General features: G+C 34.3%; 3 protein-coding genes and 1 long non-coding RNA gene across 6 annotated transcripts; all 4 read left to right on the top strand.

Moving 5' to 3' along the window:
* Nucleotides 1-1,066: 1,066 nt before the first annotated feature.
* LOC116031437 (dihydroceramide fatty acyl 2-hydroxylase FAH1-like) lies at nucleotides 1,067-4,882 on the top strand. 3 transcript variants are annotated; one of them, XM_031273649.1, is made up of 8 exons: nucleotides 1,067-1,315; nucleotides 1,394-1,435; nucleotides 2,160-2,229; nucleotides 3,065-3,157; nucleotides 3,341-3,537; nucleotides 3,638-3,743; nucleotides 4,095-4,241; nucleotides 4,452-4,882. In XM_031273649.1, exons 3-8 carry the CDS (start codon nucleotides 2,179-2,181, stop codon nucleotides 4,569-4,571), a joined length of 714 nt encoding a protein of 237 aa, XP_031129509.1. In that variant the 5' UTR covers nucleotides 1,067-1,315; nucleotides 1,394-1,435; nucleotides 2,160-2,178; the 3' UTR covers nucleotides 4,572-4,882. The 3 variants fall into 3 exon arrangements, with proteins under 3 accessions (XP_031129509.1, XP_031129510.1, XP_031129508.1); XM_031273650.1 differs by having other exon boundaries at nucleotides 1,379-1,435; XM_031273648.1 differs by lacking the exon at nucleotides 1,394-1,435 and having other exon boundaries at nucleotides 1,069-1,315.
* Nucleotides 4,883-7,549: 2,667 nt separating this feature from the next.
* On the top strand, nucleotides 7,550-9,164 carry LOC116033338. Its single transcript, XM_031276089.1, has 3 exons — nucleotides 7,550-8,450; nucleotides 8,557-9,080; nucleotides 9,146-9,164. The coding sequence occupies exons 1-3, from the start codon at nucleotides 7,635-7,637 to the stop codon at nucleotides 9,162-9,164; spliced, it is 1,359 nt and encodes a 452-aa protein (XP_031131949.1). The 5' UTR covers nucleotides 7,550-7,634.
* Nucleotides 9,165-10,043: 879 nt separating this feature from the next.
* LOC116032953 lies at nucleotides 10,044-10,492 on the top strand. Its single transcript, XR_004100812.1, has 3 exons — nucleotides 10,044-10,111; nucleotides 10,194-10,368; nucleotides 10,448-10,492. It is a non-coding gene; the product is annotated as an uncharacterized LOC116032953 (long non-coding RNA).
* Nucleotides 10,493-10,794: 302 nt separating this feature from the next.
* LOC116032952 lies at nucleotides 10,795-11,570 on the top strand. The gene is made up of 2 exons (XM_031275701.1): nucleotides 10,795-10,929; nucleotides 11,200-11,570. Exons 1-2 carry the CDS (start codon nucleotides 10,825-10,827, stop codon nucleotides 11,458-11,460), a joined length of 366 nt encoding a protein of 121 aa, XP_031131561.1. The 5' UTR covers nucleotides 10,795-10,824; the 3' UTR covers nucleotides 11,461-11,570.
* The last annotated feature ends 6,070 nt before the right edge of the window (nucleotides 11,571-17,640 follow it).

Raw genomic sequence — 17,640 nt, 5'->3', positions numbered from 1 at the left:
GATGGTCTCACACAAGTGTGATCTTTTGTTATAACGTAAAGTACGTCCTTTATTGGTGCAACATTTTAACTGAGTCTTGTTATTAATTAAAAAAAAATTGATCAACAATAAATAATCTAGGAATATGCAGTTACTTATATTAATGGAATATAGATTAAGGTTCCCGAGTCTTTTCAAGTCATTATTAGCTCATACGGCATCTAGAATATTATATTGAGAGGAAGCGATGAGAGAAACTAGAGAAAACATTATATTATTGTATCTTCCAAGTTGGTTTATGATAGCAACCTGACCTCACAACGTAACTTGGTGCGTAGATACAATATTTATAAATTGAATGTTATGACTTATGATTGGAGGATAGTACAATTGTAACACTCACTGACTCACGTAATTATGCGTTTACGTAAATTGTTTGGACATACATGTGTACTTTGGATTTTTTTTTTTTTTTAATATAGTATATCACTATATCAACTTTTGGTTTATATAATATAATGAAAATTTTGAATTAAGTTCATTACATTTAACCAAGACATTTATTCATTTACTTTTTTCTTATACGTATAATGTGAGTTTTGTTATATTATTATATACTCAAAAAATTAAATTAAAATTAAAATTTGAAATGAGTTGCATCCATGATGATGCCAGCCATGCAAAGTTGTAGAAAATATGGAAGACGACAGCTTTCATTTTCTGATTTTTTAACAATAATGAACGCTTATATTATAAAAAAAAAATTATAATTCAAAATCTAGCAACCGGGTTCGACACCAATTGGATTTTTTTTTTAATTCAAAAAAAAGAAAGAGGAGAGAATTATTAAAGTAAATGTTGTTGTTGAAGTTGTAAAAAGTGTATTCAAGACTTTTGTAAATTTTCAAAAAGTTTTAAACTGATGAATTAAATGACTTTCACATACATTTATAGACTTTTATAAACTTTTCAAATTAAAAAAGTCTATAAAATCAAAATAATTATTCGAGCTTACTTGATTGGGTTGCCTCTACGATATTCTATCCTCGTTCGTACAGTACATGCCGTCCAGAATACTTCAAACATATACGAAAATGATTCATATTTCATAGTAGCTCACGCAAAATGGCGAGCATGCAACGCCACTCTTTTCCCTTGTACAAATAATTATTAAACTAGGCAAATATCAGAATCGAAAGGGCCAGCGTGAAGCGTCACATAAAAGCTAGTATTCGTGGTTCAGGCTTTCAGGAGACGGAGAAAGACCCGAGCTGTACTGTAACTTGTCTGAGCGATCGAAAGTCCGATACAGCTGCTAATTTTCTTAGTTTCTCAGGTAACTTTTCGGTTTAATTTATAAAAAAAATGGGAATTGTTGGCCAATTCAGTTAACTTACAGTTGGGAACTGAGTAGATCTGCTGCTGTTTGTTCAATCCGGTGATTCGCGGCATTGAGGTTGTAATTTGAATTCACATTGTCGATTTGGTTAATGAGATTTGTAGTTGTTTGTGTGATTTCAGTGTTCTGTTTGTGCTCGAGACGTCTGAGTCTGAAATTCTGTGCGTAGAATGTGCATCTAACACTAATGCGTGATTTTGAAGCTCAATCCCAGAAATTACCAAATGCTCAGTCCTCAGGGAGAAAGTGTTTTCTTAACAATTAAGAATTGAATCATGTTTTGTTAATCTCTGACTTTGTCAACCGTTGGCTGTCGTTTCATTTTCTGATGTTGAAATCTCGATTTCGCCATCTCAATCAAAATGATTTTGAAGCTATTCACTGTTTTTCCTGCATTTTTATGAAATTCAGAATCCCAAAGTGCACTTTTAGTGTATTTATGCAAATGAAATATATTTATGCATTTGAAGTGAAGTATTTAGTTCACTTCAAATTATACTGCGTACACAAGTTCAATTTCTCTTGGATTTCCTTGCTGTCTTTTGTTCTAAATGTGCTCTCAGATCTTTATTCATTTATTTTGAATTAAAAGTAATTTGGAGTTGACATGAGGTTTCGAGAGAACTGTTTTCACTTGTGTCATAAGCTTCTGTAATTATACTAAACACTTAAATAGTTCAATAGCAGGAGGGTTATTTTGCATCAGATTTCCGGGTCAATACAAAACTATCTGCCTAACTTCATTTGTTCTCTGTTGTTTCCTTATGATTTGCAATATCAGCGATCTTCAAAATCCCGCAATGGTTGCACAGGAATTCACTGTGGATTTGAATAAACCACTTGTCTTCCAGGTGAGAATTGCAATGCAGTGTTATTGCTTTCTGCTGTTGACATCGCTCTTTTAAGGCTCTTTATTTATTTCTGTTTGTGTAATTGACCAATAGCAATGATCTTATACACATTTGCTCCTATACAATTTGGGAATAATTACAAATGAACTTTCACTGATCTAATTGGACTCTGTTTAGTCTATATGGTCATTATTTTAACTCTAAGGATTTATAATTTGTTTGTTGTATATACCGAAAGAAATAAAAGAAAAACAAAAGAATTAGTCTGATTCCAAAGGCCAAGGTTACTGCAATGTGCAAGGCTTGAGATGATCAACAAGATAATTTGCTTGTTCTGCTTGAAGGCACAACAAAGAAGAGTTAGGATCCAATGGGAAAGAATACTATATTGTGCATGGTTTGGAAAGATGTTGCCTTCTGTTTTCAAAGAAGTTATTTTCAGGTCAGGTCTCCAGCTCATAGGCTAATATTTGGCTGGTGAGCAATTGACTACTAAACAGAGTCCAAGATTCTATTCAATGTTCCAAATAATATAAACCTTAGAGAGAGATCAAGAGATAAAACAGAAGGAAGAAACAGAAAGGGAGGGAAAAAACCATAGTGTTATATTAATTAGCATTTTTACATGACAGTCCTGCCCATTCTGTAAAATGTGAATAATCTTTGACTTATTCTTGGCTATGTTATCCGCTTTCTTCCCCACGGCCACTGCTCTTATCCAAAATCAGGAAAAGAACCGACTTCATTTTTCTCAGAAACTTTATTTCTGTTAGGCTGCATTCTTATTTTGATGCAATTGACTTCATTTTTGTGACTCCTGGAATCATCATTTCAGGTCGGCCATCTTGGAGACACTTATCAGGATTGGGTTCACCAGCCTATTGCTAGCAAAGAAGGTCCTCGATTCTTTGAAAGCGACTTTTGGGAGGTATTTTACTTATATCTCCTCAAAGGTCACTTATTGAAATGTCTTACACTTGCTTGTTTAAGGCCACATTTCACTGCCACACAAATGTATATGACGATTTTCTACTTAATGTGCATGTAAACTTATGCATAGTAGTTCATCTTATCATCTTGATAGGTATGCTGACTCTTTTAATTGAAACAGTTTCTCACCCTCACAGTTTGGTGGGTAATCCCGCTTGTTTGGCTCCCAGTTGTATGCTTCTGCGTTTCAAAGTCGATTTGGATGGGTCACACTGTTCCTGAGGCAGCACTGATGGTAGTATTTGGCATTTTCATTTGGACACTGCTAGAATACACTCTTCACCGCTTTCTTTTCCACATTAAGACAAAGAGCTATTGGTAAGATCTAGGGTAAATGTTTTCGTGGTGTTTGAACTTCACCTTCCTATCTGATTTATTATATATATTAACTCTGTGATGCCACTGCAACTTGTTGCAGGGGGAACACTATGCATTATCTTCTTCATGGTTGTCATCACAAGCATCCTATGGATGGGCTTCGCCTTGTTTTCCCTCCTGCAGCAACTGCTATTCTCTGTGTGCCGGTATGTGTCCACACCATAATCCCGTTTTTCATTACCTGGAATTCTTCTTGTTTTGTATGTATTGTGGGTAGTGATCTTGAACTTGAATCCTTGCAATGGTTGGAGTTACCTCATTTAGGGTAGAGTTGCTGATATAAAATTTTTGGCTAACGAGCTACTCTAAAACTTTCTTGTTTGATGATACCTCTTTTAAAGAAGAGTTAGATAATCACTTCATGTTGATGACACGATAATGCGTTTCCAATAGAAATGTTGTAGCTCTACTTAATGCTAATTCACATATATACATGAACAATCATTGTAATGCCCAGTTTTCTTCTGCTGCTGATGGATGAAGCTTTGTTATCGCAGTTTTGGAACATAATAGCGCTCATGGCTACTCCTTCTACCACTCCCGCTTTGTTTGGAGGAGGTTTGCTGGGTTACGTCATGTATGATGTGACCCATTACTACTTGCACCATGGACAACCAACAAGCGAAGTTCCTAAAGGTCTCAAGGTAAGTTGATCTCAGATGACCATACAGGCAACCTCAGCTCGGGTTTGGTATTCAGTTTTCAAATTTACTTGACACTCTGTTATAACGCTACATGCATTCTTCGTCTCAAATGGCAACTATGAACCTCGTAAAGCAGGAATGCTGTCTGCATGAATTGATACCGAGTTTTGAGCTTAGCTGCTGATTCTTCACATTCTTTTTCTTTTGCAGAAATATCACCTGAACCACCATTTTCGCATCCAGAACAAAGGCTTCGGCATCACTTCTGCGTTGTGGGATAGGGTGTTTGGAACACTTCCTCCATCATTGTCAGCCAAGAAGAGTAGGTAATTTGATCCATCCCAGGTTAAGAATTGGTAAATTATTAGAATTCTCAAAAAAAATAAATAAATTGTGTTCCCCAACCCACATTCTTCCACTACTGCAACTTGGTACCAGTGTTGTTCTAGGCAGTGGCTTCTGAGTGCAAGAATTTGTGTACTGTACTGTACTGTATCTATTACTCCACTTCATTAATTGTTTTCCCACATCGTACTAAAGTAAAGTTACCATAATGTCGTGCAAGTACAATTATTGCCAAGGACACCGAGGCCGACAATCACATTGTGATAGTTACACCCAATGTGGTGGGCTCTTTGTGAGTACCAGATCTCTCGAATTATCGTAATTTACTCATTTATTATCTTGTATGGCCAAAAACTCTCAATGTGGTGGGCTCTTTGTGAGTACCAGATCTCTCGAATTATCGTAATTTACTCATTCATTATCTTGTATGGCCAAGTATGGAGTAAGGAGTACAATTATTGGCCGTTAATTTCAAAATAAATAAATAAAATTATTTCACTTTTAAGAATAAGAACGTCTTTTCATGAGACATTGTGATTAATTGATTTTCAAATCATTAGACCACTTGATTAGTTAAAAAGTTTATTTCTGGAATAATTCATTATAAAATGTCTATGTAATTCTTATCCCTTTTATGGGAAGAAAAATGAAGGAATGAAAATCAGGGAGGGGGAGGGGAATAGAATCACTGGAAGATCCCCAAAATTGTGGACAGAAAGCTTCAGCTGTAGGCATGGTAAAGTAATGTATGTGCGTAGTTTGTCACATGGCTAAAGGTAACGTGGCACTGATTCCTAAGGTTTAATTATTGGCAATGTAATATACGTCTTATCCGTTATTCTTTCGAGTAAGAGTTAAACTATACAAATATGACTTAAAACAAATTCGATTTAATCTCATTAATAAGTATTTCAGATGTCGATCTAGTTTTATCTATATGGATAACTTGGGCCAAATTCGATTTATGACTTTTATCTATATGGATAACTTGGGCCAAATTCGATTTATGACTTAAAACAATATGGATAACTTGGGCCAAATTCGATTTATGACTTAAAACAAATTCGATTTAATCTCATTAATAAGTATTTCAGATGTCGATCTAGTCTTATCTATATGGATAACTTGGGCCAAATTCGATTTATGACTTTTATCTATATGGATAACTTGGGCCAAATTCGATTTATGACTTAAAACAATATGGATAACTTGGGCCAAATTCGATTTATGACTTAAAACAAATTCGATTTAATCTCATTAATAAGTATTTCAGATGTCGATCTAGTCTTATCTATGTGGATAACTTGGGCCAAATTCGATTTAACCTCACCGATAGGGATATCATCAGTTGATTTAATGATAGTTGATAGGATATTAGATGTATATTTATGTCATTGAACAACAAATATGATTGCGCACCAGTTGTTATATGGTGGACCACGGTCCACAAAGCATTGTGGACCGTGGTCCCAAAACGCCGCCGTTTCATTTACTAAATGAAACGGCGGCCGTTTACTCCGTCCCACTCTCCCACTTTGATATTATTATTATTATTTTTTTTTAATAAAATACGCAGAGAAAGGGAAAAGGCATCATTTGTCGTCTCCACTCTCCCACTTTCTTTTCGATCAAGCAAAAAACTTACCATCTTCTCCAAAAAGCAACAGTGCTCTTCACTTCTTCTGCCATTGTCGACCATTTTCATCGCCATTATCGACAAGCTTTCAACCATTGTTGCGGTCTAAAAGCTTCTTGTTATATATCAAGCAAACACATTGTTATGTATCATGCATGAGCTAAGAGCTTGGTAAAGGAAACTGCAGTGTTTGGTAAAGGAAAGTGCTGTATTTTAAAAAAGAAACTATATTCTTTTTAAGTATATTGTTTCTCCATAATTCCTAAAAAGCTTAAATGAAACTATAGAGTAACTGAAATAATAATGTAGTGTTCATGAACTGAAACTAAAAGGGTTTATTAACTATAACTGACAATGTGGTGTCAAATATTCCACTGAAATTCCATTTGAAATTACAGCTAAATGAAAATGAAACTGTAGTGTTTTTCAAAAGAAACTGCAGTGTTTGGTAAAGGAAAGTGCTGTATTTTCAAAAAGAAACTATATTCTTTTTAAGTATATTGTTTCTCCATAATTCCTAAAAAGTTTAAATGAAACTATAGAGTAACTGAAATGATAATGTAGTGTTCATGAACTGAAACTAAAAGGGTTTATTAACTATAACTGACAATGTGGTGTCAAATATTCCACTGAAATTCCATTTGAAATTACAGCTAAATGAAAACGAAACTGTAGTGTTTTTTTTCAAAAGAAACTGCAGTGTTTGTTAAAGGAAAGTGCTGTATTTTCAAAAAGAAACTATATTCTTTTTAAGTATATTGTTTCTCCATAATTCCTAAAAAGCTTAAATTAAACTATAGAGTAACTGAAATGATAATGTAGTGTTCATGAACTGAAACTAAAAGGGTTTATTAACTATAACTGACAATGTGGTGTCAAATATTCCACTGAAATTCCATTTCAAATTACAGCTAAATGAAACGAAACTGTAGTGTTTTTCAAAAGAAACTGCAGTGTTTGGTAAAAGAAAGTGATGTATGTTCAAAAAGAAACTATATTCTTTTTAAGTATATTGTTTCTCCATAAGGCCTAAAAATCTTAAATGAAGCTATAGAGTAACTGAAATAATAATGTAGTGTTCATGAACTGAAACTGAAGGGTTTATTAACTAGAACTGACAATGTGGTGTCAAATATTTCACTGAAATTCCATTTGAAACTCCAGCTAAATGAAAAAGAAACTGCTCTGTTTTTCAAAAGTAACTGTAGTGTTTTGTAAAAGAAACTGTAGTGTTTTGTAAAAGAAACTGTATGGTGTATCAGAACATGGGGGCTGTGTGACCAGAAAACTATGAAATCTATGAAAAGAAATTTATGAACTGTATGAACACAAAACATTATGAATAGAGAACAATGAAATCTACCTGGTTATAATAATCATTGTTAATTTGTGACCTTGTTTGCAGAGCAGAAATGAAGAAGACAACAGCAACACAGAAAAAATCAAAAGAGGTCGATACAGCAACGGAAATGCCAGAGCAGCCAGAAACAAGGGGTACTAAAGCTGGTGCTAAGCGCAAGGCTAAAAAAAAAGACCTCCCAAAGCACCAAAAAACAAAAAAACCAAGAACAACTCCAGAAAAGTCATTGATTACAGACCTTGAATACCTGCAAACAAGGATGTCACCAAAGCACTTTAGGGAACTCTTGTCTTCACTAAACCCTGCACAGCAACAGGCAGTTCAGGACATCGGCTTTGGATCAATGCTAACATTGACCGTTTTTTATTGGGATAGTAGGTTAACAAGATACCTACTCGAGCAGTTTGATCCCTATAAATGCTCATTAGATTTACAGGGTGATCAGATGCGGATTTCTGCTGATGATGTCTATAGCACACTGGAGCTCCCAAACGGACAATACCATGTCATAGAAGGTACATCAGAAACTGAACCAGAAGAGTATGTTAATCTTCTGACTGAATGGAGGCACAGATGGGAAGTAACAAAGGGTTCACCACTCACGAGAAGCATGCCAGCGAAGATGATTGAACGAGGAGACAGTGGAGATTGGTTCAAGCGGGATTTTGTTATCATGTTGGTGTCCAGCCTACTCAAAGGGAACCAGAGCAGGAATGCAGCATACAAGGTCCTGTACTCACTGGCTGATGTTTCAAGAATTAAAGACTTGAACTGGTGCGAGTACACTTTCAAGTCTTTGATTGACTCTGCTGAATCTTGGAAAAAGAAGCCGAATGCATACTTCTGTGGCCCTGCACTGTTTCTGATGGTAACAATTTAAACCATATACTTATAATATTTCTCTTATTGTCCTGCATACTAGAACAATTAAATTTAACTTGTACTAACTAATATTCTTATTGTTTCAAACACAGTTGACATACCTTGACCGTTTGGAATTCAAAGGGAAAAAGATACAAAGAATAGCTCCTGCAATTACATCATGGACTGAAGAGAAGGTAAAGGAAAGAATAAAGTCAGAAGTATTATCTGGACAATTTGGAAGGGGAAAGGTAATCCCACGATTTGAACGGAAAGAAGAACGTGTACATGAGAGGATTGATGAGAATGTCCAAGCTGAATTGTCTGATGAGTCTTTAAAGAAGGTCACTTCTGTCTTGAGGAAGATGGCTGACACAGTGGTTGAATTTGCTGAGGTAATGGCTGAGATTGGCAACACCAGGACTGGAGGTGGAATAATCAAGAGAACATTTGAAAATATTGCTGAAATGATCAACGGTGTGTCCTGTTCTAAACCTCCCCAACAACAAGGTCTGCTAGATGATGATGACATCTTCAATCAACCGAGCTTTCTTGATGCAGTCAGTGCTCTTGAGCAAGCATTCTTACAGACAAGGAAAAATTACCCAGCTCAGCCAGCACAGCCTACAACTTCACAGTCACAACAACACATTCAAACACCATCTTTTGACCTTGGAGTGCCCTCTCCTCAACCTGCTGCAGTGGAACAACCCCAAAATAAGATTGATTCTAATGAACTACGAAATATCGCAAAAGATCTTGAAGAAGATAGTGAGAATACCATTTCTGATGAACAACAGTTGGACACAACCCCAGCAGACAACACAATGAAAGAACTCTTTGATAGGTATGCTCAACCCTTTTATATATACACTAATTTTAACACATACTATTTTGCATGATATCAAAATGAAATTATAGTCTAACTTAAAGGATAGTGTAGTCTTCATGAAAAGACAGTGAAGTGTCTATAAAATGTAACTAAACAGCATGTCTAACATATTTATTCTATGTTGACAATTGAACATATAATTGAATAGAAATGATAGTGAGGTCATTATGAAAAGTAACTGCATTGTATGTTAACTGAAATTGACCAGCATGTCTACTCTATGTTGTATGAGATCTGATAGGAACTATAGTTGTAGTAAACAGAAAGTGAAGTGTTTGTGAAAAGAAACTGTAGTGTATATAAACTGAAACTGACTAGCATGCCTACTCTATGTTGTATGAGACCTAATAGGAACTATATTTTTAATAAACTGATACTGAAGTGTTTGTGAAAAGAAACTGCAGTGTGTATCAACTGAAACTGAACAGCATGCCTACTCTATGTTGTGTGAGATCTGATAGGAAATATAGTTGTAATAAACAGATACTGAAGTGTTTGTGAAAAGAAACTATAGTGTATATAAACTGAAACTGACCAGCATGACTCACAGATTATATATTTGAACAATTAAACTGCAGTTTGATTGCTGAACCTGATGATGATGACCACTCTGAGCAAGTAGTGGCTGAAAGGACCCGAAGATTTAAAAATCTACCAATGAATCTGAGATCACCTTTTTGGACAAAGAACGATGAAATATTGAAGAATGTCGGACCAAAAGAAAAGCTGATATCTGATTATGCCTTCCTTGACCCAACAGAAGAACGACCTTTGACGTATGAAAGACACAATTCTTATATTATTATCTCCATATTTTTGCCTAGCTAACTTAAATATCTATACATGCTCTTTTTGCAGTGAACAACTGTTTGAGTATGCTGGATATTACTTGAATAGAGAAACATTCCAGTCTATGAGAGCCGGAGAGCTAGAAAGTATTATTGTAGATGTTTGGTGTCTACGACTAAATCAGCTGGATCTCAACAGACGCCTTGATAAGCCCAAGCGAATATTCTTCTCAACCCAGGCTTTTGTAAGCAAACAACACTTTTTTTTACATTATGCCTGATTTTTTTAATTAACATCCTATAACATAAAATAAATTTCTATAGCTCCAACTAGACAGCCCCACAAATTGGGAAAGGGATGAAAATACATAACAAAGCTCCTACCAGACAGACTTTGAGCAGTGCTTAGACAAACAAAGCTCCTACCAGACAGACTTTGAGCAGTGCTTAGACACTGAAATAAACAATGTCGCAGACTTTGAGCAGTGCTTAGACACTGAAATAAACAATGTCGGGAAGTTGGACATAAGTGATGCTCCTGAAATAAACAATGTCGGGAAGTTGGACATAAGTGATGCTCAACTGGTAAATAATGCCCTATGCAAAAAAAATATTGTACTTAGAATTAAACAAACCACTAACATTTTATTAATTGTTAACAGATTTTCTTTGGCATATTCCGGCATCATCACTTCTACATAATGTGCTACAATTTCACAACGTCAATGCTTGAAATCATTGACAACAGGCCCCTTCCAAAAGGAATGAGAATTCAACAAAAGTATGCTGACAGTCCAAAAGTACTGGTAAGTATTCTAATTACCTATTTCATTCAAAAAATACTTTATTTTAATTTGATAAAGTGTCATATAGTCTTATATGTGGTTCATTATGAAAACTGTGTAAAAAGAACATATATTATTTATCAACTGATACTATAGTATATGTAAAAAGAAACTATAATGTATTCGAAAAGAAACTGTAGTGTATGGTAAAGGAAACTGATATATATTCAAAATAATTCAATCAGACACTCTAATTATGAATATATGATGCATATCTAACTACTTTTGCAGAGCACTGCATTTTCGGAGTATTTGATGAAAAGAGGACATACCAGTCTAGCTGAGAGGATAACAAAACTGCCCGTGGAGCTGGTAAAAATGAATTGGAGAACAGCTGATAACAGGACTGATTGTGGATTGTATTGCATGCGCCACATGGAGACCTACATGGGCAATCCACAATGGAAATGTGGTTTTACTCTGAAAAACCCAAATGTAAGTTTACATCAAACTTTAATCATTTATACTGCTCATTCAATTATAAAAATTTAAATAACAAACAATTAACACTAATGCAGGACCCATATTTGGCATCACTACGAGCATTGTACACATCAAGGATCATCATGATGCCCGTGAATGTTCACAAAGCAAATGTCATAAGGAATGACGAAGAACACTTTATTGGAAAAAGGCTCTTACAGTGACTTTCAATTTGAATGTAAGGATAACTGCACCACCCGACAATGTTTTATTCTGTTTGATTGTGAAGCCAAGGTAGCTTTAGACTACGTTTATTATGCAGGTTTTAATCATCATAGTTTCTGCTAAAAATACTTTTATGTTTTTGACTTATCATGTTAATATATAATCAATGGAATATTATTCCTGAAATGCTACATTTTCATTCACAAAAATACTTTAGTTTAATTTCATAAAGTGTCATATATTCTTATATGTGATTCATCAACTGAAACTATATTATATGCACTAAGAAACTGGAATGTATTCGAAAAGAAACTGTAGTGTTTGATAAAGGAAACTGATATATATTCAAAACAAAAAACTGTAGTATTCATGAAAAGTAACTACAGTGTTCGTGAAAGGAAAGTGTAGTGTTTACCAACGGATACTGTCAAATGTGAAAAAGAAATCACGTGTATCATTCAAAAAACTGTATACTACTAGAAATGATACTAATCTTTCAAAACGATGAAATCACATGGTTTATAAAATCGAACTAGCTGTATGAAAACACATGAATCGTAAAAAATATTCTGTTGTATTTTCAAAATGAAACTAAAGGCCTGACTAAAAGAAACTAGTGGTTTGTCTAAATGAAAGTTGCAAAAAATACCTGTTCCAGTAAATTCAAATTCAGCTTCTGTGTCACTATACTTTAACAGAAAATTAAATAACTCTATGAAACCCTTTTGCATTCTCAATCCTTTGATGTGCTTCTTTGAATTCTCCCCAATGTGCCAAATACATAGCCTATGTTTTGAATTTGGAAATATTTGCATGATTGCAGCAGCCATGGCAGAACACTGATCAGTCATTATTGTTTGTGGCTGCCTACCATCCATTGACTGTAGAAACGTTTTGAACAACCAAACAAAAGATTCTGTCCTCTCATTCAATAAAAAGCCACAACCAAACATCACATTCATACAATGGTGGTTCATACCTACAAATGGACCACAAATCATATCATACCTATTGGTACGGTATGTTGTATCATGTACCACCAAATCACCAAACAACAAATAATCCGACTTCATTTGCACATCCCTCCAAAAAAAACTACACAACCTAGCATCATCATCAACTTCGAAATCAAAAAAGAAACCAGACTCATTCAATTGTCTCTTCCGAAAAATCTCAATCAAAGTGTTAGAGTCAGTCCCATCTAAATGCTTCGCCGAATCTAACAACATTGTGTTATAAGCATCCCTGGCAGTAAATCCAACAAATGGTGAACCTCCAGACTGATGTTTTAAAAACCGAATACCATCAGATAATGGGACTCCACTCCTCTTCATATCTTTAAGGTATGTCAACTGATCAACAGAAACGTTCCTATGCGACCTAAGCATATAGCTTGCAGATGCCGGACACAACTCATGGTTGTGCTCCTTTACATGTTTTGTAACTACCCACTTCCCACTTGAATCTAAGTCAAATTGACACATTGCATCACATCCAGTCCGAGTATCTATCTTTGTATAACACTTATTAGCACTCGCTTGTTTTGCTTTCAACCCAGCCTTATAACAATGGAACTTTTTCGACTTCACATTCCGAGTTCCAGGGAAGTAGTACTGTTTACCCTTCCTAACACTAAATCCCATCCGAGATGCAAGATCATTATACATATCAAATGCTTCTTCAAGTGAATAAACAGAATGTCCCACCAATTCTTGATTAGCTGTGAGTTATTAAAATGAACTTTCAATAAGTATACACTAACAGTTCATACTAATTGGGGAAATCAATTGACACTATAGACATATTGACCTGATACTACAACGTTCCTAAACAAACAAAAAAAATGGAAACTGTAGTGTATTTCAAAAGAAACTGTAATGTATTTCAAAAGAAAATGTAGTGTATTTCAAAAGAAAATACAGAGAAATGAAAAAGTATGATGATCCTAAACAAAAAATATAACTACTCTGTTCAAACTCAATGAACAAACAGTTATACATAAGAACCTGGAATAGATGAATCATCCTCATTGGCATCTGTAGAAGTACCACCACCTCCAGCAGATGGATTACATCCATCTGACCAAATAATAAGAAACTGTAATATAATTTAAAAGAAACTGTAGTGTATTTCAAAAGAAACTGTAATGTATTTCAACAGAAAATGTAGTGTATTTCAAAAGAAAATACAGAGAAATGAAAAAGTATGATGATCCTAAACAAAAAATATAACTACTCTGTTCAAACTCAATGAACAAACAGTTATACATAAGAACCTGGAATAGATGAATCATCCTCATTGGCATCTGTAGAAGTACCACCACCTCCAGCAGATGGATTACATCCATCTGACCAAATAATAAGAAACTGTAATATAATTTAAAAGAAACTGTAGTGTATTTCAAAAGAAACTGTAATGTATTTCAACAGAAAATGTAGTGTATTTCAAAAGAAAATACAGAGAAATGAAAAAGTATGATGATCCTAAACAAAAAATATAACTACTCTGTTCAAACTCAATGAACAAACAGTTATACATAAGAACCTGGAATAGATGAATCATCCTCATTGGCATCTGTAGAAGTACCACCACCTCCAGCAGATGGATTACATCCATCTGACCAAATAATAAGAAACTGTAATATAATTTAAAAGAAACTGTAGTGTATTTCAAAAGAAACTGTAATGTATTTCAACAGAAAATGTAGTGTATTTCAAAAGAAAATACAGAGAAATGAAAAAGTATGATGATCCTAAACAAAAAATATAACTACTCTGTTCAAACTCAATGAACAAACAGTTATACATAAGAACCTGGAATAGATGAATCATCCTCATTGGCATCTGTAGAAGTACCACCACCTCCAGCAGATGGATTACATCCATCTGACCAAATAATAAGAAACTGTAATATAATTTAAAAGAAACTGTAGTGTATTTCAAAAGAAACTGTAATGTATTTCAACAGAAAATGTAGTGTATTTCAAAAGAAAATACAGAGAAATGAAAAAGTATGATGATCCTAAACAAAAAATATAACTACTCTGTTCAAACTCAATGAACAAACAGTTATACATAAGAACCTGGAATAGATGAATCATCCTCATTGGCATCTGTAGAAGTACCACCACCTCCAGCAGATGGATTACATCCATCTGACCAAATAATAAGAAACTGTAATATAATTTAAAAGAAACTGTAGTGTATTTCAAAAGAAACTGTAATGTATTTCAACAGAAAATGTAGTGTATTTCAAAAGAAAATACAGAGAAATGAAAAAGTATGATGATCCTAAACAAAAAATATAACTACTCTGTTCAAACTCAATGAACAAACAGTTATACATAAGAACCTGGAATAGATGAATCATCCTCATTGGCATCTGTAGAAGTACCACCACCTCCAGCAGATGGATTACATCCATCTGACCAAATAATAAGAAACTGTAATATAATTTAAAAGAAACTGTAGTGTATTTCAAAAGAAACTGCAGTGTATTTCAAAAGAAACTGTAGTGGTTTTCAAAAGTAAGTGAAGTGTTTCCAATAACAAAAACTACTTCAGAAACAAATTCATACTAACTATGATGATTCGAACACAAATGCATAATTCAACACCAGTAGGGATTAAAACCTGGAATGTCATCGTGATCACCATCAGAACAGGAAGAACTAGCATTACATACAACTAGTGAATCCGATTCAACACCATTAGGGAGATTACATTCAACTGCAATGCATAAATATTTGAAAATATATAGCATCAAATATAACCTACAAATATTACACAATCAAACGAGTAAACAAACGAAAGCTAATTATACAATCAAACGAAGATACATACCAGGAGTTGATGAACTGTAATCTTCAACAATCAACGCATTCAAATCAATATCATCAATAAGATTACTTCTACCTAACATCTCTCCCATAATTCGCGACATAATGAACTCAAATCGCGATGAACAAATGTAATCTCCTTTGCTCCCTTTGCGAACAAGAAAAATTAGATCGAACTGAAAAAAGGAAACAACGAAAGATGAAAGAAGAAAAATTGCCGCCGGTGATAGTTAACAGCGCCGTCTACATCTAACGATTAGGAAATAACAAAACGACGTCGTTTCAGCCCTTGGTCCACAATGCTTTGTGGACCACGGTCCATGATATAATTTGCGATTGCGCACTTGTTAGTTCAAGAATTTCTTTATATGTTTGATCGTAGGGTGTGGTTGAATCTCCCTCCTTCGTTTATTGTGGATATATTGTGTTCGAAAGTTTATTAATGAATGTCTGTTAATTTCTTGTCAAAAAAAAAAATATCATTGAATATTACTCCGTAAGTATCCACGCAGGCGAAATTGAACGGTGAGGATGAAGGTGACAGGTGGAGTGGGGCGGCAAAGGAGTGATGTCACAAGGTGTCAGGCGCCTATGCAAGTGTCTCGCCTGCGAATGGATCAATCTGACTATGTAGAAATCCACTGTATTATATATTTAGTTACCAGTCGTCTCTTATCATATACTCCGTATATTATTATCATTTAAGTATATACCAATCATGCTTAGGGTTAAAATGAATTCATGATCTAGATATATCCCATCCCACCTTTTATTAAAGTTGAACCTTCGAATTTACAGTTACATAATTACATTAGTTTTTTTTTTTGTGTGACAATCCCAGTTAAGTTGATTGAATAGTTAATTTGGTAAAAACAAGGTTTTAAGTTCGACTCCTCGTAGGATTTTCTATTGAACTTCTTAGTTTGAATTGGCTATGGTCACAAGGCGATATTCATTCAAAGTGCAGATTCAAATATAACGATTATGCGTTTTTCATAAATCAAAGAATATATATAAAAACTTGTGTGAGACCGTCTCATACAATTATCATATCCTAGATTCAACCCGTCTCATAAATTAAGATTAGTGAGATGGTATCACACAAGTGCGACTCGAGAATATAATACGGGTATTTCATTAAAAAGGAGAAAGATCTCAAACAAACGTAAGCCTCGAGGTAATCAAGACTAATTTGTCATTATGCAGTGCCTAATCAAAGTCACAAAACATAATAAATTATATAATTTAATTAATTAAAAAAAGATGGCGTTTAATTAAAGGCGGATATCACATGGGGTAGGATGCTTGTGATTCCTTTGATCTTATATTATAATAAATAAAAATTATTAAAAGTGATGGAAATGGGTGACAGAGAATCCCAGTGTTAATTTGTTTGTATGTGAGGCCCCTAAAACCCTAACCATAAGGGGAATTGTCATGCATGGGAGTGGGGTATGTGCCCCTGCACCTCTCTTTTGTCTGCACTAACCTTATTCAATTCGACTCTAACTAGTTTTCTTCTCAATCTCAGTCTCCTCGAAAGGGATATTTAATTCATTTGCCACTTCTAACTGTTTCACCTTTCTGTTTGATGGATTTGGACTGCTTCAATTGGATCACACTTGGCTCAACTTTTGCTCGATGTGCCAAGATTTTATTGGAGCGAGTCTTGTCCGACGTGACAGAACTGACTGCAGCACCAGCACTCATGATTTAATTAAATCGATCTTATCGTGTTAGATTGTTGGACGTGCATCAAATTTGGTCATGTGACATGTTGTTTGACAAGATTTTTGTTACGTTTCATGGTTTATCTGTGTTTATTTGTACTTTTGTCCTCTGGGTCACAATTTGCATCTATATGCTTATGAAATTTACGGGGTGAACTCAAATTTGACCCGAGGTAAGCATCATTTGGATCAAGTCTAATCTAACATGACAAGATTGATTATTAGAGTACCAAAACTTATGCTTGCTTAGTATATGCATGTCACTATCAGCATATTTAATTTTCACGTACGTATATAACTTATAAATTGCGTCTACACTTATAAAACGTATAGGTGATGTCAAGTTTGAAATTTACAAATATAGAAAAGAGATTTGAATCGTAAAATCACATCAGTTATATATATATATATATATATATATATATATATATATATATATATATATATATATATATG

The sequence above is a fragment of the Ipomoea triloba genome, chromosome 10 (assembly GCF_003576645.1).
Source record: "Ipomoea triloba cultivar NCNSP0323 chromosome 10, ASM357664v1".
Lineage (NCBI taxonomy): Eukaryota > Viridiplantae > Streptophyta > Magnoliopsida > Solanales > Convolvulaceae > Ipomoea > Ipomoea triloba.
The sequence above is the reverse complement of the archived record's forward strand: the minus strand, read 5'-3'. Positions and strand labels throughout refer to the sequence as shown.